This window comes from Odocoileus virginianus, chromosome 1 (genome assembly GCF_023699985.2).
Source record: "Odocoileus virginianus isolate 20LAN1187 ecotype Illinois chromosome 1, Ovbor_1.2, whole genome shotgun sequence".
NCBI lineage: Eukaryota > Metazoa > Chordata > Mammalia > Artiodactyla > Cervidae > Odocoileus > Odocoileus virginianus.
The window spans coordinates 55,528,495-55,555,321 of NC_069674.1; the positions used below are offsets into that span (position 1 = coordinate 55,528,495).

The 26,827-nt window shown below is 39.8% G+C and overlaps 2 protein-coding genes across 4 annotated transcripts in view; one reads left to right on the plus strand and one right to left on the minus strand.

Annotated features, from left to right (window-relative positions):
• The window catches only part of AOAH (acyloxyacyl hydrolase), a 178,368-nt gene that overhangs the window by 128,492 nt on the left and 23,049 nt on the right, over positions 1-26,827 (minus strand). For all 3 annotated transcript variants that reach the window (XM_070468474.1, XM_020902451.2, XM_020902437.2), the window contains exons 3-4: positions 18,281-18,347; positions 11,426-11,525 (exon numbers count right to left, since the gene is read on the minus strand). In XM_070468474.1, the coding sequence (XP_070324575.1) occupies positions 11,426-11,525; positions 18,281-18,347 (167 nt within the window). The remainder of the gene's footprint in view (positions 1-11,425; positions 11,526-18,280; positions 18,348-26,827) is intronic.
• Positions 1-26,827, plus strand: part of LOC110151469 (small ribosomal subunit protein eS7-like) — a 187,461-nt gene that overhangs the window by 111,258 nt on the left and 49,376 nt on the right. The window lies entirely within an intron of this gene.

Genomic DNA, 26,827 nt, shown 5'->3' on the forward strand with positions numbered 1-26,827 from the left:
CATTAGCCCTTGGAGGTAGGCTCTACTCTATTCCTCATTTAACATATGAAAAAACACAAGGCAGTTAAATGATATATCTCAAATCACTTAGCAAGTACATGGCGGGGCCAGGGTCACTGGTCCCCGCAGGACAGCATCGGGCAGTCTACCTAACTGCCAGACTGTCCTGACTATAATTACTCAGGGAGAAAGCCCAGAGTGAGCAGAGTCCTGGCTGGGTGGGTCCTGGTGCTTATGAAGGGAAGGGTAGCCTCAGAGCTGTGCAAGGAGAACCAGAAAAGAGCAGAGAAGTTTCTGGAAGGGAGTGGCAAGCAGTGTTAAACGCAAAGGATAATGGACAAGAATGATCCTGGATTTGATGTTTAGGAAGTCATCAGTGGCCTTAAGGAGAAGTGTTTCATTAGAGTGATGGGGCTAGAGGCCAACCCGCAATTACTTGAGAAGCAAATGGGAAGTGAAGAAAACCTCTCCTTCTTTAAAAGACAGCTGGAAGTTGCTGCTGCTCCTAACTAACACTTATTAATGCTTATTACAAGCAAAGAAATCACCATCCTAAAACTCAATCTCCTGCCCCACTATAAAATACATATACACACTTATAGGTATGGATGCATATAAATATACCTGGAGATATATATTAAATTGTAAATATTCAAAACTACCCTATGAAGCCCGAGTATTATGTCCACTTTACAGATGAAGAAACTGAGGCACAGAGCAATTGAGCAACTTGTTTAAGGAGAGATAGAGAGTAAGAAATGCAGCCAGGCTTTGAGCCCAGGTGGTCTGGCTCTAAGATCTGTGCTCATAACCACAATATTGAACTACCCCTCAATTAGAGGAAGGAAAAAATTAGGTAGTGGCTGGAGAGGAATGGGAGTCCTGGGATTTATTTTTATATTAATTTTTGGAATGGGAGCAACCTGAGCTGGTTAATAGGTATCCTCCTTTTCCTTCTTGGGTGTAGATAACTTCAGTGCAATTTGGCCCAATTAGCAAACTGTTATGAGAAAATCCATAAAAAAGGAGTGAACTCTAAATATATTGTTTCTAAAACCTTCAGTTTCTTCAGCCCTTCTAAGAGGTCTTAGCAGTGGGGGTTTGGAGACTTGAAGCCCACAAACAGAGTTTGTTCATGAATCCATGAGAAAAGGGGCATAAGTCACGGAACCAAGGATGAGGCTGGGGGTAAATGGAGACATGTGACTTTGGGTGTCTGGGAAAGTAGCAGATGACAAGAAAAGGCCAGCAGCAGGAGGAGAAATGATATTTTCAGGCTTGTTGATGGCAGCTTTCAGGCTTGGGCCAACAGTTTTTACCTTTCAATGCTCATCAGAAGTTTTGTAGAAGTGCAGCTGCTCAAATCTCAACCCCAGAAGTACTGAACCAGATGCCCTTGGGTGGGACTCCACACATCTTTCTAAAAACTGCTTCATGTTCTAAAATCAGCTAAACCTTTTATACTCTGGTGTGTTCCATTGAGACCAGATAAACCATTGCAAGGGAGGAAGTAAAGCAAATACATGTTCAGAAAGGCCCTTTCCATCTTGTCTTTCATTTAACAAAACTTATAAAGCACCTACTATGTGTCAGGCATTGCACAGTCCTGGAAACATGATGGTGAGTGAGAAAGACATGGTCCCTATCCTCAAGTGCTATGAAAGAAACCAAGTGCTCTGTGAGAGCACAAAGAAGACCTTCAGATGGAGTGTGAGGAGGGACATTTCAACAGAAAGCTGGAGGAGAAGTAGCTGACTGTGCGGAGAACTGCAAGGGTTCTAAGCCAAGTACCCAAAAACAAGGGCTCTGAGGCAGATGTAACTAGAAGCCTGCATATGTAGTCAACACCTGCTGCACCTTGAAGGTAACTATCTCCACTCCTTTCCAGGGAGAGCCCAGGCCTGCTCTGCTGAGCTTTCTGCTCCTCTTTGAACCCTCTGTTAGAACACTTGTCTCTTCATCAGAGTTTGTTTACAAGTCTGCCTCCCTTGTAGAATCACTATTTGCATCGTGACTGCCTGCCTCATTTGCTGGAATACTGTCCTACATAATTCACTCTCTATAAATATTTGCTGCCTGAAAAAAAAAAATCATTCTGTAGAAGCTACAGGACTATAGGCAAGTCTTTTGATCCTCCAGGTCTCAGTGGACTTATTTATAAAATGGAGGAATCATTTCTGTCCTGCAGATTTGTGATGGTTAAAAGAGATAGCTTACACAATGTGCCTTGCAGTGGAGCTAGCACACAGTAACTGCTCAAGAAATGTTTGTTGAGGTGTGACTGGCTATGTGAAAGACTGACCAAATGATTTAACTGGTAAGGAGAAAGTTGGGATCCTTGTGCAAGATTCTTAGAACTTAAGCTCTTCAGAATATTTCCATTAAAACCAAAACCAAGAGATGTTTACTTTCTGATATTGAGAACTGGCTACTCTGAATGTGGTTCATAATCTCTGCCAAACACACATGTGCTGATGTGAAGAGTTGCAGGTCTGAAGTCCAAAGCCCCAGGTTAAGTTCAGGTTCTACTCACTAGATATGACACCTAGGTCAAGACCTTAAGCCTCAACAGCTATATCTATAAAATAGAGTTTGGCCCTGTGATACTTTCTAAAGTTGGAGACATCAGTACACACACATACACACACACACACACAGATGGATAGATTCATAGGTTACATACATACATACATACATACATACATACATCATACATACTTTACTAAATATCCACCAGGAGGATCTAGAAGCAATGTCATTCCAGTAACAATTTGAATACCCAGCAACTAGATCTTGGTTTCTAAACACCATTTTCCAATAAAAGGAACCAAGTCATCTTAGAAAAAGGGTGGATTTTAGGGATGGGGCAGAAAAAATACAAGATGACCATACAATACTCATCTGGCATTACCAGAAAGTAAGGAAGTTTGAAAGGAAAAGAGGAAAAAATGAAAGAAGGAAGACAAGCAAAGGAAAAAAAAAAAAAGAAATGGCACTTTGTTGAAAAGGACACAGGGCAATCTGAAAGAGATCCTAGTGGCCAACACTGAAAAAAATCTGAGCAAGAAAATAAGTAACAGTACTGGATTATAACTCAAAGTATAAAATACTTAAATATAAATGTTATATACAAGTATATATTGACATAAATGAATAACTGAATAAATAGATAGGGAAGAAGACATACATCTTTGCAGAAGAATTTCTAATAATGTATGTAGATAGATACTCCCTTCTCCAGGAGGTAAGCTTGGAGCCCCCATTCCATTAGATTTAGTGACTCAGTTTTAAAGAATAAAGAAAAGGAAAAGGTAAAAATAGTGACTTTCCAGTGAGGAAACCTGGAAAATGCCACCTTAACCAACTGATCAAGGTTAATATCCCCTTGAATATAGCATGGGTATCATGTATCCCTGATAAAATGTGACGACAAGGGCACTTAGCCTCTGTGGTTTTCCTTCCAAAAACCTGTAAGTCTCTACTCAAAATAAAGACATCAGACAAATCCCAATTCGAGGGACATTATATGAATATACTTAATCAGTACTCTGAGAACTGTCCAGGTCATGAAAAACAAGGAAATAGTGAGAACCTGTCGCAGACTAGAGGAAACTAACAGAACACTAAATGCAACATGTGTCTTGGATTAGATCTTAGAACAGAAAAAAGGACATTAGAAAAAAAAAAAAAAGGTGAAAATCAAATCAAGTCTAAACCAGTAATGACTAGTAATAGTCTTGTGTGCATGTATGTCCTGTCACATCCGATTCTTTGTGACTATAGCCACCAGCTTCTGTGTGCATGGGATTTCCCAGGCAAGGATACTGGAGTGGGTTGCCATTTCCTCCCCCAGTGGATCTTCCCAATCCAGGGATTGAACCCATGTCTCTTACTTCTGTGTTGGCAGGCAAATTCTTTACCACTGAGACACCTGGTAAGAAATATTCATGTGACTATTGACTAAGGACTAGTACATGACAATTACAAAAATAATGTGGCTTCTTTAGTTTTGGCTAAGTAATGTTAAAATGTTAACATTACAGGAAACTGAACTTGGGTGAAGGTGAACTCTCCATGGTATGGTATGATATTTTTATGACTTTTGGTAGATCTGAAAGTATTCCAAAATAAAAAGCTTGTTAAAAATAGTTTTGGGATGATTAGATGATAATGCATCTAAAAGTGTTTTGTGAGCTCACAGAGCTGAGCATATCAATATGAATGGAAAGGCGCTGTCCATTGTGGGATGACATTTAGTGATTAATAAATCTTAGAAAATGTCAAATTTCCTGCTCATCTATAATTTTTTCCTAAACTCTACTACCTTCCATTAAAAAAGATACCAGATATTTTCTTAATAAATTTAATGTTTAAAATATATAAATTCCTAAGGTCAGCTTGTTTATTCCTCAACTGAACAAGAATTTGTCCTGTGTCACTATGGACCATAGCCCTCCAAGCTCCTCTGTCTGTGAGATTCTCCAGGCAAGAATATTGGAGTGAGTTGCCAAGCCCTCCTCCAGGGGATCTTCCTGACCCAGGAATTGAACCCACACTCCTATGTCTCCTGCATTAGGGCTCCCCAGGGGGTGCTAGTGATAAAGAACCCACCTATCTATCAATGCAGGAGACATAAGAGACACAGGTTCGATCCCTGGGTCAGTAAGATCCCCTGGAGGAGGGTATGGCAACCCACTCCAGTATTCTTGCCATGGACAGAGGAGCCTGGCGGGCTACAGTCCATAGAGTCACAAAGAGTCAGACGCAATTGAAGTGACATAGCACGCATTAGTAGGCAGGTTCTTTACCAGTAGCGCCACCTGGGAAGCCCATCGCTTTCTCATAAAAAGTGCTAATTTACTCCTTTGGAATCTACTTTTGTCAGCTTCCTGGTTGTTTGGATTCCAGGGAAGCACAGATTCCTTGTGGGTGCCCACAGGCCCACGCACTCAGCACTGGAGCATTATGGTGGTTTCCTGCAGAAATTGGATTTATTGTGGGAAAAGCTGTTGCAAAGTCTAGATTGCATTCCTAAGGCAGCAGATCTCTTTAGCAGTAGTTTAAATGGGCCAGAGGCCCCAGCAAAGTAGGAGAATCCATCTCCACTAGCATACACTTTCTGAATGTAATTCTCTTTTAATGTGGATCAAAGTGCTGTGAAGTAAGTCTTGAGCACGCCTTAGAGGTGCTGGTAGATGCAGCCTGTCCCTCCAGCTCAGGGGAGGTGAAGAAAGGGATCTGTTCAAAGCTACAGGGTCTGCTTGGGGATCTCAGAGTTACAGGACCAGGAGGGAGCCGCATAAAACTGAGGAGGCTCCAGGCTGCCCCTGGCCCAGTCAGAGCACAAGCGCATGCACTGTTATTCTCTGACCTAAAAATGAGAGGTTCAAAGCAACAGGGCATATGCGGAGGACCCACATCTAGTTTTCAGCTGGCGAGCTGTGGTATCAGAATCACGCTCAGGCACATGCACACAGAGACGCACAGCAGCAGTAGGCAGGGCCTTGCTTTGTGTGTGAACGCAAGGAGGGATGATATAAATAACCCCCTAAAGTACCCATCAAAACCATCTGGGTGGTCTTTACAACACAGCCTGAGGGGTTCCTTTTCCTCACCTCTTCCTGCCTCTCTTGTCTCTCCTTGTCTTGTTCTCCTCTCCCCTCCACACCCCCTCTTCTCACTCCATCCTCCTGGTGCCCACTGAACACTGCAGATTGTTTCTTGCTTCAATTAATTACAGATGGAACTGTCGTTTTGGAGCACACGGTAGAAATGGATGTAAAGATGTGGCTGAAGGACTGGCAAGAAGTGGGCTGAAATTTCAACTTTGCTGCATATGATGTAGGTTCAGGGGATCCCTACAAGCTCTTCTACCTTTCGCTTTTGGCCCCCCTAAAGTCAGATGTCCATTGTTCTACACTGTGGGGCTCCCCCTGCAAGCCCCTGGAGCAGAGAGACTCCTTCATGCCTCCACCTTGTAAAATGCATTTCACAGGGACAGTGGCTTGCATTACACTAGATTTCACCAGCATCTGAAACACACACAAAGCAAGACCTCAAGTGTGTAGAGTCCTGCTTGTGAGGAACTAGCTGGCCCTGGTATTTTGACTCAAAATACCAGTACCCCAGGAGAATCAATGAGGCACAGAACACATTGGAAAGAACTTGGGCTTCAATGACAAACAGACTCAGGGCTGAAGCTCCTTATTGCCATTTGCCAGCTGTGACACTGGGAACAACTGATCTCCTAGTCTCCGTTTCCTCATCTGTAAGATACATATATTCCCCCAAGAGCGTTGCTAAATGAGATCACCCGTATACCGTGCGGTGCCTGGCACATTTACTCATGTATCAAGCATGTGCCTGACATGACGAAGGGGACAAAGATGCGCAAGATGCAGAGCTGCTGCCTGACATATTTACACTCTAACGAGGAAACCTATGTACACATAACATCTTCATATCTCTGTGCCCCCCTTTCTTCACCTGCAACGTGTGGCCAACAGCACCACCTACTTCATAAGGTTAATTACGTATGAAGCGTTCTGAACAGCACCAGCACGTGGTAATACTCAAAAAGCATTTCATGCTGATGACTGAGAGGAGAGTTAACATTTTGTGGAGAGAATTAGGAGTTATTTCACAGAGAAAGTGACAGTCAGTGAGATGAGCTAGAAGGATGGGTCATTGATGTTGATGGGTCATTCTGGGCAGAAGGGATTATTAAGAACAAAGGTGCAGGGAAGGTGGGAAAGTCGAGGCAACAAACAAATATTTCTTTGTTATGTATAAAGCATTGTCCTACACACTGGGTATACAGTGTAAAGAAGATAGAATCTGACCTCCTGGAGGTTATAGCCTAGTGGGAGAGACACAGACAATCACACAGGTGTATCATTCAAAACAAAGCAACTTCAAAGAAAGAAAAAACAGGGAGGTGCCAAGATGGCGGAGGAAAAGGACGGGGAGACCCCTTTCTCCCCTACAAATTCATCGAAAGAAAAATTGAACGCTGAGCAAACTTCACAAAACAACTTCTGATCGCTAGCTGAGGACATCAGGTGCCCAGAAAAGCAGCCCATTGTCTTCGAAAGGAAGTAGGACAAAATATAAAAGATAAAAAGAGAGACAAAAGAGCTAGGGACAGACACCTGTCCCGGGAAGGGAGTCTTAGGAGAGGAAGTTTCCAAACACCAGGAAAGAAAGAAAAAACAGGAGCTCTGACAAGAAGTCTGTTAAAGGAGCCAGGGTAGGCGTCCTCAGGCTTCAGGCAAACGTATTGGGGTGGAGTGACAAGATCATATCTATTTATAGAAAGACATTTCTGGCATCCATGTGCAAAATTTATTGGAAAGAGGGCAAGATTTGGTTGGACTAGATGGGACGATGTAGCAGGAGTAACATCAAAAGATGATTGTGTGACTACTTCATACAACCATACTGTTACTCATAATAACATGGATGAATCTCACAGACAAAAGAAGCCAAACACAAAGAAGAATATATCATATTATTCTATTCACATGAAATTCAAGAGTAGATCTTCGTATAAATGAACTACTCTGTGGTGGATTTCAGAGTAGTGGCTGTAATGGAGGGTGTTATTGACTGGGAAAGTCATGAGGAAGGCTTCTAGGGGGCTGGAAATTATACCTGTATCTTTACTACTAATTCACACTCACTTTGTAGGTGTAATTTGGGTGTCATGGGAATGAAAGGAAGGTCTGACATGTACCATTTAAAAAAAATACAGACTCAAAATGTAATATTAAGGGGGAAAAGTAAAATAAAATATTGTATATATAATAGTATCATAACTCTCAAATAAATTAATATAATTTATTTAAAACTAAAAGGAAAACATTCAATATTTTAACATTGGTTACTTCTGGTGGTGGGATTTCAGTTAACTGCTGTAAGGAGACACCCCGAGGGAATTTTCAAGAAACACTGACATAAAGGTTAAGAGATCAACCAGCCTCTCTGAATGAAGGACAGGGACATGAATCTCAGTTCTGGTCCTTCCCAGGGGAGTGAGTTTCAAGTTCCATAACCTTTCTAACTATCAATTTCCTCAATCTTAGAAAAGGGGTCATCCAAGTGTACCTCCATGCCAGGGGTATTTGGGAGATTAAAGAGGATGAAGAATAAGCACAGTGACTGCTCAGTAAATACCTGTTATTGCTATTAAATGAAATTATGGAGGCAGATGACTGTCCACACTGCACCAACTGCTCCTCTTTTTTGGGTCATCTGTAGAGCTGGAGGTTGGCAATGTGAATTTGAGGAGGAAACCGAACATTTCTGAGATGAAATCCTCCAACTTTCTCTTACTCTGAAAGGATGGCCAAAATGTTCCCAAATTGGGAATTGAAAAGGGGGTGGTGATGGGAGGACAAGGAAATGCTATTTTGAGTATAAATTCTACAGTGTATAAAAATAAAGAATGTCATTTTAAATGGGATAAAGTTGAACATTTTGTGACTATGTATAGCTGTGAGTGTGAAAATATATAAAATGATGTTATTTAAGGAAATCATGGAAACCCATATCACTTGCCTTTGTACATAGAGATGTTTCTTCTGTACATTATCAAATAGTGAATATTATAATATCATATTTGTGTGCTATTTGAATACATGGAAAAATTTTTAATTAAAATTAACAAACTCTTCCAGACATCAGTGGAGCCAATAGCTTCTCAGGTAGAATTAAAGGAAATTTAACTAGTGGTTTAAGTCAATCATCAAGGTAGCATGAAATGCACATGTACCCCAAATATTCACATCTCTATCTCTCTGCTCAAGGAGACAGGCTTATGATATTTAATACTTGTTGTTCAGTCGCTCAGTTGTGTCCGACTCTTTGTGACCACATAGACTGTAGGACGCCAGACTCCATGTTCTTCACCATTTTCCAGAGTGTCCTCAAACTCATGTCCATTGAGTTGATGATGCCATTCAACCATCTCATCCTCTGTCACCCTCTTCTCCTCATGCTGTCAATCTTTTCCAGCATCAGGGTCTTTTCCAATGAATCACATTAGGTGGCCAAAGTATTGGAACTTCAGCCTCAGCATCAGTCCTTCCAATGAATATTCAGGGTTGATTTCCTTTAGAATTGACTGGTTTGACCTCCTTGCAGTCCAAGAGACTCTGAAGAGTCTTCTCCAGCATCACAGTTCAGAAGCATCAGTTCTTTGGTGCTCAGGCTTCTTTATGGTCCAAATCACATCCGTACATGACTATTGGAAAAACCACAGCTTTGACTAGAAAGACCTTTGTTGGCAAAGTAATGTCTCTGTTTTTTAATATGCCATCTAGGTTGGCCATAGTTTTTCTTCCAAGGAGCAAACATCTTTTAATTTCATGGCTGCAGTCACTGTCCAAAGTAATTTTGGAGCCCAGGAAAATAAAGTCTTGTCACTGTTTCCATTTTTTCCCCATCTATTCACCATGAAGTGATGTGACTGGATGCCATAATCTTCATTTTTTGAATGTTGAGTTTTAAGCTAACTTTTTCACTCTACTCTTTCACCTTAATCAAGAGGCTCTTTAGTTCCTCTTCACTTTCTGCCATAAAGGTGGTATCATCTGCATGTCTGAGGTTATTGATCTTTCTCCTGTGAATCTTGATTCCAGCCTGTGTTTCATCCAGCCCAGCATTTCGCATGATGTGCTCTGCATATGAGTTAAATAAGAGGGTGACAACATACAGTCTTGATGTACTCTTGACGTACTTGACCTACTTCCCAATTTTGAACCAGTCCATTGTTCCATGTGTGGTTCTGTTTATTCTTGACCTGTATACAGGTTTCTCAGGAGGCTGGTAACGTGATCTGGTATTCCCATGTTCTTAAGAATTTTCCACAGTTTGTTGTGATCCACACAGTCAAAAACTTCAGCTTAGTCAATGAGGCAGAAGATGTTTACTGGAATTCGCTTGATTTTTCTATGATCCAAGGGACGTTGGCAATTTGATCTTTGATTCCTCTGCCTTTTCTAAATCCAACTTGTACATCTGGGAGTTCTCGATTCATGTATTATTGAAGCGTAGCTTAAGGATCTTGAGCATTAACCTTGCTAGCTTGTGAAACAAGTGCAATTGTACAGTAATTTGAACATTCTTTGTCATTGTCCTCCTTTTGGTTTGGAATGAAAACTGACCTTTTCCAGTCCTATGGCCACTGCTGAGTTTCCAAATTTGCTGGGATATTGAGTGCAGCACTTTAACAGTGTCATCTTTTAGGATCATGATATTTAATACTGCCAGTCAATAAAACCATGCCAAGGCCAAAAATGTGTTAAACTAGCCTTTTTAAAATAACAATAAAAAGGAAATGACAAGTAATCAGAAGCCTGTTATGTTATACACAGAAAGACTACAATTATGGGAAAGGGGGCATAAAATTTTGTTTTATTTTATTTTTCATAGGAAGTTTCTGAAAATCATTATTTTGATACCTAACCGGATCTAATCTTATACTTTCATTCATAGCATGGGTAAGGCTTCCCAGGTAGCCCTAATGGTAAAGAGTCTGCCTGCCATTGCAAGAGATGCAGGAGACACAGGTTTGATCTCTGGGTCGGGAAGATCCCCTGGAGAAAGAAATGGCAACCCACTCCAGTACTCTTGCCTGGAAAACTCCATGGACAGTGGAGCCTGGTGGGCTACGGTTCATGGAACTGCAAAGAGTCAGATATGACTGAGCACACAGCATTAGCAGGAAATTGTGTCAACATTAGCCTGTCTCTCTGTCTGCATTCCAATAAAAAATTGTGCAACATGATAAAATGCACACAGGGTATTCTGAACTGCTATCTCTGAATAATAATGATATTGGTAATAATTATATTAGCTACCATTTTATTAATACTTATTTATGCAGCTGGTATTGCACTAAGCATTTTATATGTATTAATTAACCTATTTTCTCCAATAAAAGTAGTAGGGAGGTATTTTAGGTATTTTATTAGGCCCACATTACGGATGAGAACAATAAAGCTTAGACTAGGGGAACTGACTGCCTGAGTTTTCCCAGGATGTGGGATTTCCAGTGCTGATACCAGAAAAGTCCTGGGCAAAATGCATGAGTTGGTCACTCTATAAAAGTGACTTGCTTGAATTTTAAGGGGTAGAGAGGGATTTAACCTCTCCTCACCTTGGCTGGTCAGATTTCCTATGCACTGCCCGCCCAAGTCTAGATTATAGTCCCAAATAAACAACAAATACATTCTTTGGCAGCATGGGGGAGGCATCTAAGTTGAACTTTGGGAATATTATTCTGGGTGATGTAATGAAAAATGTCATTTTGCAGGTCCCTGTCCCAAACCACGGAGCCAGTGAAGCTGAACCTCTCTTTACAACATGTCCAAAGGGCTTGCGTGTCATTGCGATCTGACATTCAGAAAGAAAAACCACTCACCTTGGGAAGGGGATAGAGGTGACACAAGGGTTGGCCAGGATCCTGTTTACAAAACTCCAGGGTGTGACACACCACATCAGCATTCATGTGTGCTCTGAATCTGGCAGGAAATAGGGCAAAACAAAGGCTATTTAAAAGCTCTCAGGTATTAGAAAACAGAAGTAATTTCAAAAGAAGGTAAAAATCCCCGGAATGGATTCTGGCATGGCCTTTGAGTCCAGTACTGTGTAGCTGCTGGATCATAACGATTTCCTGCCACTTGCATTCTACTTTTACAATAAGGTCCTGGGGGTGGGGAGAGAGGGGCTAACAGCACTGAGCTGTAAGCCAGCCTCTTGCATGGGCACTGGGATGCTTTTCTAGAAAAGCCATGAATAAAATTGAGATAGGAGAAATGGACAGGGGTGTAATTTGATGGGAACAATATTTTAAAGTTTGCTGAGCTTTATAGCAAAAAATGTCTTTATGATACGGCCTTAAACACCTGAAATCATTTTCTTAGGTGTAATCAAAGCATCTCTTTTCCTTTTAAAGTAAATTAATTTTTTTACCTTTGAATTTTTCCCCTGGGGATGGTGTAAGGATACTGGTCTTCAAGCATTTTGGTTTATGTTTAGGTTTGAAGGGGCTAAAACAAATCTTCCATATTCATTTTCTACCTGCCACTCCCGACACACTTCTTAAACTAAGAAAATGAATAAAAAAGAATTAAATGATACCATAAAAAAGAATAAAATAATGCCATTTGCTGCAACATGGATGGACCTAAAGGTTATCTAAGTGAAGTAAGTCAGACAAAGACAAATACTATATGATATTACTTATATGTAGAATATAAAAAATAGTTCAAATGAACTTATATACAAAATCAAAATAGACTCATAGAAAGCAGACTTAAGGTTACCAAAGGGGAAGCGGGGAGGAATAAATTAGGAATATGGGATTAAAAGATGCAGACTAACATACAAAATAGATAAACAACAAGGTTTTACTATGTAGCACAGGAAACTATATTCAATATCTTGCAATAAACTATAATGGAAATTAATAGAAAAGAAATATACGTATAACCAAATCACTTTGTTGTACCCATGAAACTTAGACAATATTATAAATCAACTATACTTTTATAAAAAAGAAAAAAAAATTGAAGGTCACTAGTATGTGAAAACATAGGCTAAGATCATGGCTTCTAAATTTCATTCCAGCTGAATGAGACTAACAATGTAACCGGCAAGATGGCTTTTCAGCCTTTTGTGAGCACCTGAGTTAAGAAGGCAAAGCGAGATCATCATGAATCATCCATTTGGCTCCAGGGTTTCTGCATGGGAGGTGGAGGGGAAGGTAACCAACTTAAAGGTGGCTAAGCAGTGGGACAAGCTGTTTGTGACACACAAGGTCCATTACCAAAGTAATATCTACCCAGGGTCAGTAAATCAGGAGAGGGTGACTGTTTTCACACATCTGTTCTCGATTTAATGGTTCATTTATTTAACTGATGACTGCTGTCTGTGTGGGAATCTGGTATTTAGTGGACTCAGAAGGGTGATAAATAGGGCTCTGCTTAATTTTTTTTTTTTTAACCTAAGGCCAATATCCCATCTGTGGCAATTCAGAACCACAAGAGCCAACTCATCATATGGTGTCCCCCTATTCTCTTTCCCCTGCAAATAGAACACAATTTCAAGTAAGTGAACTTGAATATGAGAGTGAAGATGGGGGCCCCTCATTCAGAGTGGTGTTCTCTGAACTGAAAAATAGGAGAGGGAGGCTGGACATGTGGTATCCCTCCCGAATTCTCTAAGACCAGAGTTTTATCTTCAGAAAGGCTGAAAGTGAGAAGCACTCCTTTGGGAAAGAATAGAAAATGCTGAGCCTCATATGTCCAGACAAGTGTAACACGAAAAGGATGTGCAAGCTGCAAAGAAATGGCGAAATAGCATGTGCGCTCTTGACCAACCATAGGACAAAAGGCCTAGACTACACATACTTTGTGAAATCCTTAGGAAATCTCCAAATTTCCTACCAGGGGGATCCCTGGTAGCTCAGCTGGTAAAGAATCCACCTGCAATGCAGGAGACCCTGGTTCGATCCCTGGGTTGGGAAGATCCACTGGAGAAGGGACAGGCTACGCACTCCAGTATTCTTGGGCTTCCCCAGTGGCTCACGTGTTAAAGAATCTGCCTGCTATGTGGGAGACCTGGGTTCAATCCCTGGGTTGGGAAGATCCCCTGGAGAAGGGAAAGGCTACCCACTCCAGTATTCTGGCCTGAAGAATACCATGCGATTGCAGAGTTGGACATGACTGAGCAACTTTCACTTTCACTTAGGAAATATCCAAACCTGTAATAACTATTCCCACCCAACATTGCTTTCTCTTTTCCAGAGCAGCAAATAAGACCAAAGTGGTCACATTTCAATTTATATCCTTTTACCATCTTTACAGGAGTGAGTCTTGTGGGGAGGAAACTTCAACACATTTGGCAGAGCTAATTAACAAACTTAATTAGGATCATGGTAGAATGAAGTCAATGGTGATGATCGTTCATCATTATCATAACTCAGAAGAAGGAAAAAAAAAATAACTCAGAAGAAGGAAGCAAGGTCAGGGTTAAGTTTGGACAGACAGGTATGATAGCTTATGGCAGAGAGCAAGGACGGGGCCTTTCACACATGAAAGCTCTCAGATTTAAACCTTTGACATCACTTCCAAAGGAGGATTTATGCATTAATATATAGTCGCAGAGACACACTCATAGCATTGAAAGAAGATCTTCCTCATACGACTTAACAATTTTATCCCACTTCTGGACTACACTCTTCAGAGTGTACTATGAATTTAATCATTTATAGAAATCTTGTAGTTATCCTTTTTCTTATTTACTCTTATTGAATTATAGCTGATTTATAATGTTGTTAATTCCTGTTATATAGCAAAGCAATTTTCTTATATATATATCTGTATATGTATATATATATATATGCTGGGGTTTTTTTTTATTATTCTCTTTCATTATGGTTTATCCTAGGATTTTTTTTTAATTGGAGGATAATTGCTTTACCATGTTATGTTAGTTTCTGCTGTACAACAGTGCGAATGAGCTGTTAAGTATACATATATCACCTCTCTCTTGAGCCCCCCTCCCACCCCCTTGCAATGTCTTGTGAATGGCTCAATTGTAATACTTTATATTTTTGTCCTTTAAAAATACATTCATTACACTTAAGGTGTATCAAAATTGTTATAAACTCTGTTTGGCATTTTTCTTCTAAACATGTGAGTAGTTTAGGCCTCTTCTGAACTCTGACAGCTCTTAAGTTGGAATATAGGAATTTATGATTGGGAGCATAGATACTACGAAGCAAGGGAAATGAGCAGAAGACCAGCATCAGGTTTGATATGGCAATATTTGGCACAATGGATGTCAAAACAAGGAGGACTGGGCACATGGTTGCCGGCTGGGCGAGGTGGCTCATGGAAGTAGCCCAACCTGTCTGACCTGGGTTCTTGGGGGAATGAATGCCTGAGTGCTAAGGTGGCCCCACTTCCTAACAGTATCTTGTGGTTTGCCAGTGGGTAGGAAATGTAATTGCTGAATAATTAGTCCATGAATCACTGAGAATTGACTGGAGTGAAATAATGAGGAGAGATGCCCTCTGGGTTGGGAAACACATTTAATATTGGAAGCCTGAAATTTAGGTAAAACTAAATTATAAGACTGTCATGTTCAGGGTCTACATCGACCCAGAACTTCATGTGATTGGTTAAAACAAGCTGTAAGAAGAGGCCACCATAGGAAGAGAAATTTCTATCAGCAAACAACTAATATGGGTCCTGAAAAATTACTCACAAACAAAACTAACAGTGGATGGAACCACAAAGAGGGATTGTTTATTACATCTATCTTTCTTCAAAGTGACTTATCCCATGCTAGTGAGAATTAGCCATCTTATAACTTTGAGTCATCTCAAAGAAAAAACTTTCCTCCTTTCCCTATCAGCTACTCTTTCAATGGCTTGCTGGGCCCATTCTTTCTCAACCCTCTGTGTCCATTTGTAGTTATTTGAGGTGGGGACTGTCTCTTGTACAGTCCACACCTATAGTACTAGTGCAAAGTCTGTCCTTCCTTTGACCCATGCTTACCTGGCTCTTGCACTCAGCACCCTCCAGCCAACTATAGAATAACAATGGATATCCCAGTGAAACCAGGCCACTTCCCTATTACTCCCAGCACACTTGGTAGCTAATCTCTGATATCCCTTTTAGATATCTGTCTGTACTGCCCTTTTTGGCATCTGTGGCTGCTTTCTACTTACCTCTCCAGTTCCCTAATCCAGGTCCAAGAAAACCTCTCTGGCCAAGCTGATGATTCCCCAGCGCACTTGGCTCAGACTAGGTGTGTAAACAGATTCACTATAGGCTAATTTTTTTTTCTTTTTTATATGTTCAAGTAATTTTCTTTGGAGCAGTCCAGTCAGAGTTCATCTGTGGTGATAATTTTGTTTTTAAAAAGAATTAATCAATTTAACAAATGTTTATCAAAGACTTTCTATGCTTAAGTATTGCCCCAAACCCTGGAGTTATAGGCTTCCCTGGTGGCTCAGATGGTAAAGCATCTGTCTGCAATGCAGGGACCTGGGTTCGATCCCTGGGTCAGGAAGATCCCCTGGAGAAGGAAATGGCAACCCACTCCAGTACTCTTGCCTGGAAAATCCCAGGGACATGGAAGCCTGGTAGGCTACAGTCCACGGGGTTGCAAAGAATCAGACACAACTGAGTGACTTCTCTTTCTGGAGATACAAAGATCCCTCCTTCCTCCTTTCATCCTTCCTTCTGTATATTCAGTATTTTGCTTAAGTATTAATATTTTACTTAAGATGAAAAAATGTAGTCTTAGTTTTCAGAAGTCTTTCAATCTAGTTAGCAACTCAGAAAAGTAAATGGAGAATTACATTACAAACAGCTGTGAAAAGCACACAGGAGTTTGCATAGGAAAGGAAGAATTTGTGTGAGTGTGTGTGTGTGTGTGTGTGTGTGTGTGTGTGTGTTGGAGGTATCTATCTTAGCCTGGGGATAGTCAGGGAAACTTCCAGAGGAAGTGACCCTGGAGCTAAGATCCACAGAAGTAGGAGATGAGGGGACATTTCATGCAGAAGTCCCGAAGCAAAAACCTTCTGATGTGTGTGGAAAATTACAACTGGTTTGTAGCGTGGTATGCTATAGAACAGCCAGGGATGAGTCTGAACATGTTCTCAGAGATCAGGTCATAAAGAGCTTTGTGCAGGGGGCTAAGGAATCTTGTAAAGTGTGTAAAAAATTTTATGTTGGAGATCGCCATAATTAGTTTTGCATTAAGAAGCTATTTGACCAGCTAGAATGTGGATTATGGACTTGCAGGGCAATGGGGGATCCAGGAGGCCTGGGGTCCTGTTAGGAGGCAGTGGCAGTAATAGAGATATGAGCTAAGAAGATGGTAGTCCCTGCCTTCTAAACACTCCAGGGTCCATCAAAAATCACTGACCACAGTAGAGTGAGATTAACAAAAATCAAGGCAGGGGTACAGCATGATGGAGCATGACTGTCCCTTTGGTCTGCATCATTTTAAGTTTCTTTTGCCTTCAGAAATCTTTAACTGCAGGCTACCCTGCTGTGGGGGGTTTCTCTGAGCCACTCTGCTCTGAGGCTAATGGCATATAAAGGAGGAACCATGTAAGAATGTTCACAACAGCACTCTTCACAAGAGAGAAAAACAGAAAACAAGCCAAACACCCATCAATGGGAGAATGAGGGAATAGACTCTTGTAGAGACACAATGGGATATTCTATGTACACAGAGTGCATGAACTACAGCAATGCCACAAATCTATGGATGAATCTTGGACATACAATTTTAAGTGGTAGATACCCAAAGATTATGAATGATGTGATACTCTCTTCATAAAGAGATAAATAAAATTTTAAAATAGGCTTTAAAGGAATATAGAAAATAATCATAATGAGTTTTAATAATTACTTATATATTATTTTATGATCATAATGTATTATATTAATAAAATATACATATATATAAAACTATACAAAAAGGAAAACAAGAGAATGATGACCATGGACTTTATTATTTGGGTGGAGAAAATCATGAGAATAAAGACAGAGACCCTGCGGTTAGGGTAAGTTATTGTCAAGGTCCAGACTTTGCTTTGGATGGTAGGTTTGGGGGCTAATGGCATTATTCAGAATAACTAGGTAAATAACTAGATAAGAAATACAAGAAAGCCAAGTTTGGATTCTTGATGAGAAAGTGCCGTGAACAGGAATATGATGTATCTGATTCAGTGTCCTGAGCTCAAAAAAGAAAAAAAGGTAGAGGAAGGGAAGCAGACAGAAAATGCCAACGGCACATGAAGAGGACCCAAAGGAAGGGGCAGGGGTTGGAGAAGTGGAGAAGGCCAGAAACCAGCAAGTGGGAGGCAAGAAGAGAAGAACCTGAGACGCATACGGCCTGAGGATCCAGGAGGGAGTGCAGGGAAAGCTCAAGAGAAGGGAGCAAACATCCCGTCCCAGCCACTAGGATCTCCTCATTTATTGGCACTATTGGTCACAATTCTTCCAAATGGCTCTTGGAGAGAAACTGAGCCAAGTTGCCACACAGTAATTTGAAGGGAGACTTTGCCTAGAATGACGATCTGAGTCAGGTTTGAATTTTCCACTATTAACAAGAACCAGATACGACTTATGCCCATGTGCAGTAAGTACATCCGGCTAGAAATGGAGCCAGCTGTCTCCCAGTTTTCTGCCCTCCCCTCCTCTCCCCATGTCCCAGCAATGGAATCAGATGAATGTATTAGCATACTCACAGTTTTATGATGTCTGGTCCAAATATATGTACCACTAAATAGCAAGTGGTCTTCAAGAACAGTTTTTCTAAGAAAGATAAAGCAGGAGAAATAGATTATTATGATGAATTTAACACATGAGTCAATAATGATCTTTACTAGGAACTGAAGCTGAGTGCTTAATTTATCATTAATTCAAGTGATTAATTAGAAGGATTTGGAGAAATGTTACAGTTAATGTATCCATGAAAATATCATTTCCAACTCTGATTTATGTAAATGCTACTTTGCTTACTGTACCTGCTAAAGAATGCTAATTTTTTGATAAAAATACAGTTAAATTCTGGAGTCTTATTTTATCTTTTGTGTAGCAGGGAACATCTCGTGGTGAGGATCTCGTCTGTTGATGACAGAAACAGGATTTGCCTGAAAGTAAATAATCTGAAGTATTGCTTTGTTAAAAATATTCTTCTCTGGTATTCATTTGGGGGGAAAAAAGACTTGACTTTGACTATTTAGCTTTTGCTGTTGGTATCCCAGAGATAAAAAGCTACCAACAGTCACAGGTGTCTCTGCATTGCCATCTACACCAGAGAGAACTCACACACATAGACACATGCAAACCCACTACCTAAACAATCTCCTTCCTCCTGCTTCCCCTGTTACAAGTATAGGGAGGCTTTATGCATCAATCTGTTTGCACAATGAAACCTGTTAACTCTTTGGTCCTGTTTCTCCAGTTTGTCAGCCTCTATGGAACCCTGGTAATTCCAAGGAGGACTTTAGCAAGGTTGGGATAGATGGACTGTCCAGGAACAGATGGGAAACCCTCCCTGAGAATTTTTCTTGTCATGTTTACCTCAAACTGGGATACCAGTTACTTGGGGAGTAGGGAAATGGAACAAGAAGATAAATATGGAAACTCTCTCTAGTACTCTTGAAAGTGAAAGTACTCATTGCTTATTCATGTTCCACTCTTTGTGACAGCATGGGCTGCAGCCCACCAGGCTCCTCTGTCCATGAGATTCTCCAGGCAACAATACTGGAGTGGGTAGCCATTCTCTTCTCCAGGGGATCTTCCTAACAGAGGAACTGAACCGGAGTCTCCTGCATCGTAGGCAGATTCTTACTCAATGGTAAATAACCATCAGGGAAGCCCAATGTAAATACTACTTTCATATTAAAATAGTTTCATGGGACTTTTTTGTGTGTGTGTGTGATAAAGCACAAGACTTCAAATTCATTATGCTTTTAAAGTAGGAACTTAAAACCGATCACACATTACTATTGACCTTACAGAAATAAAAAGAATGATAAGGAAATACTATGACATCTGCATGGCAGCAAATTAGATAATTTAGAAGAAATGGACAAATTCCTAGAAAGACAAATTGCTGAAACTGACTTAAGAATAAATAGACAATCTTAATAGAGCTATAACAAGAGATTTAATTAGTAATCAAAAATATCCCATAGGAAAGCCCAGGGCCAGATAGCTTCACTGGTGAATTGTACCAAACATTTTCAAAAAGCATCTGACTAGATATTCTCCAAAGAAGTTACACAAATAGCTAATTAGCACATGAAAAGATGGTCAACATCATTAGCTATTAGAGGAAAATGTTAGAAACCACAATGAGATACCACTTCATACCCACTATGATATGCTAGAATAAAAATAAAGATAAGCACAAGAAATGATGAGGCTGCAAAGAACTTAGAATCTTCATATTCTGCTGGTAGGAATATAAAATGGTACAGCCACTTTGGTAAACAGTCTGACAGGTCCACAAAAGGTTAAGTATAGGGTTACTATGTGAGCCAACAAGCCCACTGCTGGCATATACCCAAAAAAAATACAAACATTTCCAAACAAAAACTTACACATGAATGTTCATATTGGAATTATCTATATACAAAATCAAATAAGTAGAGACAATTCAATCCAAATGTCCATTAATGACTGAATGGATGAACAAAATAGTCTATCTACACACAACAAAATAGTATTCGGCTATAAAGAGTAATGACTTTCTGATACATGGTACAACATGGATGAACATTAATTATGCTAAATGAAAGAAACATACTTCTGTGATTGCATTTATATGAAATGACCACAATAGACAAATTCATAGAGACAGAAAGTCAATTTGTGGTTGCTTAGGGCTGGAAGGAATGGATGGTTAGGAGTGGGCACCTCAGGTGGGTGGAGGTCCTTGTTGATATGATGAAAATATTCTTAAATATATGGTGGTGATGGATGTACAACTCCATTCAGCTAGTAAAGAATCTGCCTGCAATGCATGAGACCCCGTTTCTATTCCTGGGTCAGGAAGATCCCCTGGAGAAGGGATAGGCTACCCACTCCAGTATTCTTGGGCTTCCCTGACAGCTCAGATGGTAAAGAATGCACCTGCCATGAGGAAGACGTGCGTTTAATCCTTGCGTTGGGAAAATCCCCTGGAGAAGAGAATGGCTACCCACTCCAGTATTCTTGCCTGGAGAATTCCATGGACAGAGGAGCCTGGAAGGTTACAGCCCATGGGGCTGCAAAGAGTCGGACACAACTGAGTGACTTAATTATTAATTTAAGTATACACTTTAAATGCATGTATAATTGAACTAAATCTTAATACTACTGCTGTAAAATAAAAACAGCACCCCTTGGGTGTTCCTTTTTAGGGATCCTAAGGACCTTTGATGTTCCAGAACTCAGAGACTTTGGTTTCAGCACTGGGTAACTGGCTTCGACTTTGGTCAGGTTGATTTCCCTTCTGGATTTCAGTTCCCTCATATGAAAAATGTAGGAATAGGATTCAGTTCCCTTCACTATGTTGTCTTGGAAGTTTGGAGGATTATGTAACTGACATTCAAAATTACATGGACTTGTAAAGCACTTTGGAAATGAGTTGCCAGTGTTGTTCGTGTGGCACTGGTTCAGCCAAGAGCAGAGTAATTTAAAAATTGACACCAGGTGTTCTTTGATACACTTGCAGTGTTGCCTGAAAGGCAGAGAACAATTTTCTTCTCTCTGGTAAAATAAGAGATGCTTATGGGTGTGTGAGCGTGTATTTTTTCTAGAATCTTGTTTTGCTCAAGTTGAAGTGAGTGGCAGCAAGATTTGCCTAATCCTCTGTGCAGGGCCCTCTGAACAATCAGTTTCCTCAAATTCTGTGATGGTTTAGAATGAGAGGCTACTACAGAAATGGCTAACGTGGGACACAAGCTGGGTTTCTGAGGGCTAAACTCTAGATAGACTTAGAGGAGTACAGAGCAGAGATAGGCAAAGTCTCTAGAAAAAGCCTGATCAGGCCCAGTCAGCCACAATTAGACGATAACCTGTTATTGCTACAACTGAACAAAAGATTGACACTAACATAGTGCTACTAACCTATCTGATGCAAAAAGTCAACAGTTAAATTGTGCTTGCGACCAGGAAGGTACAAGAGCATTTAATTTCTACAGAATAAAAAGGACTTGAAACAGTGTAGGGATAAAAAGGTATGGCCACTCCCAAGGGCAAAGGAAGGTTAAAAAAGGAACAATCGCACAGTCATCATATGTTAAGTGTATTCATATTATATGGGTGTAAATAAAACCTAGAACATTTCAGGTAGTAAGTCACCTTTAGGTTTACCATCATTTCTTTTCTCATAAGAAAATTTTGAGGGAGTGGTTTTTTTCATCCTCATTCTATGAGAAGAAACTTTGAGAATTGAAGGCTTCCCCAAGGGTAGAGTGGTTCAGTAAGAGGTTAAAATCTTTTATTCCAAAAGCCCAAGTTATTTGTAGTATGCATTTCAATGTACTTAGGACATTTTTTGATGCCTTATCTACCTCAGTCATGGCAGGTATATACCAACTTACTAATTAGACATTTAAAACACAGTGAATTGACCACCAAGATAGTTCTGTGGCTGTATGTTCTAAGGCTGCATGTGGATTTTCAGAGCCTACAGAATGCAAGGAGAGTGGCTTTTCTCATTTTAAGTTGACATCAGTTTTTAACTATCATACTCCAAGGAGATAAGATTTCTGCACAGGTGACCCAAGAAAGTGAAGTTCTAGCAAGACACTGAGGGCATAGGAGTCTGCTGACCCCTAGTGAGAATGATTCCATTAATCATTTTTCCATTAGCAATTCTGAGATTCTTCCAAGGTGTTTACTAATGAGAGCCAGAGGCAAAAGCAGTGGGTGGAACTGAAGGTCAGAAATACTTTGCACAATTTGAAAAAACTGTCTCCCCAGGCACAGGAAAGGCCAACATGATTCACCGAGTGATTATTCTCAAGAATGTTGCTGCATGCTTTTTCTGCTAAGGTTATGTTTTATAAACTTATTTAGCTTTGGAGGTAAAGCAGTATTACTTAAAAGTAATTTTAAAAATCATAACTGTTGCTGTGCATAATTTGACTTCCCCTCTCTCCAATTCTCCTGGCTCTCTAGAGAGAAGGCAACACTGGGGGTACACAGGCAGTGTGGATATTTTTATATTTCATAAACAAAACAGTCCTATGATGTCTTCTAGAAGGAGAAATCTTTAGCCAAAGGTCAGACTGTCACTCTTACCCTACACAATTCATAAGACTGTTCTGTTTGTTCTTCCACCTCCACAAAATGGAAACAGTAACATCCACTCTGCCTTTATGTCTGTCAGGTGAAAGAGCCTTTAATCTGAACTGAGTACTTTACTTCCATCCAGATATAAATGTTAATTAATAAAATGAAAATACCCCCAAGTAGGCTTATGAATTCTTTGAAAAGCTCCTCTAATTGAAAGGTGGCCCACTACTGAAAACAGAAATACCTACTTTGCTTCCCAGCTACTATTTTACCAGAATCTGACTTTCAGCCTCTCATTTACCTGAACAAAAATTTTTTTTGAGTCAGTAGGACCCAAGATGTAACCTTGAATACCCACAATCTTGGTTCATGCATTTTTATGTTTTGCTGGTACATTAGAATAGGATCATCTGAGAAACAGGATTTTTACCCATGCTTTCAACTTTGAACAACAAAACTTTGCCTAAAAAGAGAAAATCAAACTCAAGGCACAAATGGTGATATCTATCAGTATGGTCTACTAAACAGAAATGAAAACTGGTCAAAACAAGTCTTAATGACAATTATGACTATTTATTTCTTTCCTTGTAAAATGATAATAACATTTTCTTTTTCTTCCTCTAATTCAGAGATGTGAGAATATAAAGTAAGGTTTATAATAGATGCTGAATGTCCAATAATAAGGGGATGGATAAATAAAATAAGGGACATTTATATGGTGAAGGACTGTAGAATAACTTAGAGGTTCGACCTCAGTCTATGTATATCTTGACATGTATAGATCCAAAAAACATACTGTTGAGTGAAAACCAGAAGCTTCAGAGTGGTATAGAGAGTAAGCATTGATGTAAAAATGAGATCCCCACGGGGAGGGTTCTGGTAAGACGGTGGTGGAGGCAGCAGAGTTCTGATATTTCACTGAATCTCTATCAAATAAATAAATAAAGCTTCTGAATAGGAAAACCAAAACACTATGAACATTAATTACAGCAAAACTAGATATCTCCATGAGCCCCCAAATACAATTAAGGCAACAAGAAACCACTCACAACTGTGAGACTTGGGGGTGATCAAGCGTGGGAGAAAGTAAAGGGAGGCAAGGGATAAATAGGCGAATCGCCAAAACAGCCTGGGTGTTGATGACAAAGTGTGGTGGGCCAGTTAAGAATATCAGCTGAAAGTGGGAAAGGTGGGGATGAGGTTTAGCCCACTTCTGTAGCAGATGAGTACAAAAGACTCAAGGTTAGAAAGACGAAGGCGTTTGAGTGGTGAGGCATCCCCAAATTCTAGAAACTCGTCTCAGAGCTCCCTTCCAGGATAAGGCTCACACTGAGGAGAAATGAGCTGGATAGAAGCAAAACAAAGAGAAAATCCAGATAAAAGTGGGCAGGAAGATAGAATCAGAAAATCTCAAAATGCAAGCAGCCATGTGTTTATTTTTTAACACCAACAAAAACAACAGAGGAAGGAATTCTGTGCATTTGGAGAGGCTGCCTTGAACCACTTCTATTTCTAAGAGTTTTGGAAAACTAATTTTACATAAAAATGAGCAACAGAAATGTATCTAGGTCAACTCCCATACAAAGTTATTATAAGAAGAAAAAAAAGAATAAGGAACAGAATCACATCCTTACAGATAGCAAAAGCATGCCAGAAAATCATGCCCCCAAAAAAGGATTAAAACATAATAGTATTTTAAAATGAGTGAGAAGTATTAATAAAATGATACAAGACATGAAAGAACAACAGAAATCAGAACTGAAAAAAACTCAGAAATAGAATAAAAGAATTCAGGGGAGAACATACAATTATAAAAGAAATGACGTCCATATTAGAATGAACGTGAGAAGAAAGGAATACAATAGCTGACATTGTAAGAGAAATAGCAGATGAAAAAGAGGAAAACTTTCAAGATAAAACAAATGAAGTGATCAAGAAGTGTTCATCATATATTAATGCATATATATGGAATCTAGAAAGATGGTACTGATGAACCTATTTGCAGAGCAGCAATGGAGACGCAGACATAGAGAAAGACTTGTGGACACCGTGGGACAGGAGAGGGTAGGGTGAATAGAGAGAGTAGTATGGAAACATACACAGTACTGTGTGTAGCTGGTAGGAATTTGCTGTTGACACAGGGAGCTCAAACCCAGTGCTCTGATTCCCTGGAGGGGTGGGATGGGGCGGAAGGTTCAAGAAGGAGGGGACATATGCACGCCCAAGGCTGATTCATGTTGATGTATGGCGGAAACCAACACAACATTGTAAAGCGATTCTCCTCCAACTAAAAATAAATAAATTCTCGGCCTTAAAGCCATCTTTTGAGAAACCTCCATGCCATGAGAATGAAGTGGAGGAAGAAGTGAATGCACAGGCTGAAGCACAGAAGAAGAAAGGTGAGGCAGAGGTCCAGGTAAACCTGTATAGCCACGGAAGCCACAGAAGCAGAAAACAGGGAAGTCAGAGGCCAGCAGTGCTGGTACAAACTGCTGGATGGCATGCCTGCTATCTAGACCTTGTCTCAGTGGATCTGGAACATCCAGAGCTATTCTGATCACCTTGACCACCTTTGAGAGACCCACCTTGCTCATATCAAAGGGGTCCCTTTTGGTCCTTTGCCCTGGACCTGTGATTTTTGGACTAGTTATCTTCTCAGTTGTGGCTGAATGTAACATGTATACAATAAATCATCTCTTTTGCTGTCTTAGCTGAAGAAAAAAATTTGTTAAATTATTCATTCAAGAGATAGGCAAAATCATGAATACAGGCAAAGAGGATTTAAAATATGGATACTGTAAATCCCTGAAGAATAAAACCAAATCTAGAAGACAGGCAAAATCATGAATACAGGCAAAGAAGATTTAAAATATGGATACTATAAATCCCTGAAGAAGTAAACCAAAACAAGAAAACTGAGCAAATACTAAAAAATTTGTAAGATTATAAAAAAATGTATTTGAAGCTACACATTGAGAGAGCATACTGTGTGCCTAGAACATCAATTTACAACAACTGACACCAAGATATAGTCTAGTTAGATGACTACATTTTATAAAGATGAAAAAAATCATTTGAACTAGGCAAAAACAGTAAATGACTTATAAGAAAAGGAAAATTAGATTATCATTAAACTTTTAATAACATATTTAAAACACTTAGGAAAGAAATTACATGCCAAGGATTTTTATATCTGGAAAAACACTGACTTTCAAGCATAAAGGACAAGCCAGCTTGTTATCAACATGCAAGAATTCAGGGACTATTGTTCCCATGAGTCCTTTCTGAGGAATGAACTTTAGATAGTAACTCGACTAGAGAGACATCTGCATAAGGGCTGGTGGTGAACATCAATCTTATAGTTGCTGATGGAACTAAAACTAAATGAGGGTGCAAAGGGAATGTATACATTATATGTAATGGCTGTATGCTCAAATAATACAGTACAATGATTAAAAAGTGTAGAGATATGGGGAAAGAATATTCAAAAAACAATTTAACTGCTCGCAAGGATTATAAAATATATTGATAATAGTAGTATTAAGATTGACATCCTGGGCCTCTTGTATGTGAAAAGAAGGATAGGTAAATGAGTAATCATGAGATATTTTAATTTAATCAATCCCCTTGTCCATGAGAGTTAGGACTTTGACTGTGGAGAGAAGATACAGATATGAGACAGAAGATGCAAAGAAAAAATCCTGCAGTCCTGAATTTGAATTTAAAGTGACAGTATGAACTCATTAGATGTTTTATCTTAAAATAATATATATAAATATATAATGTATGTTTTCTATCACTGTCAACAGAAGAAGTCTAGAAAAAATGACCAACTGAGTAGCAATGACATTCCTATGCACTCAGATTGTGGCCTTAATACTATTTCCCACTAAAAGAAACCAGAGAATCTAAGAGAAATGACTGATTTCAAGTCTGTGCTTGGAAATGTACAGGACAGGCTAGTACAACTGTCATACCAGTTAGTGAGGAAGCTATCAAAG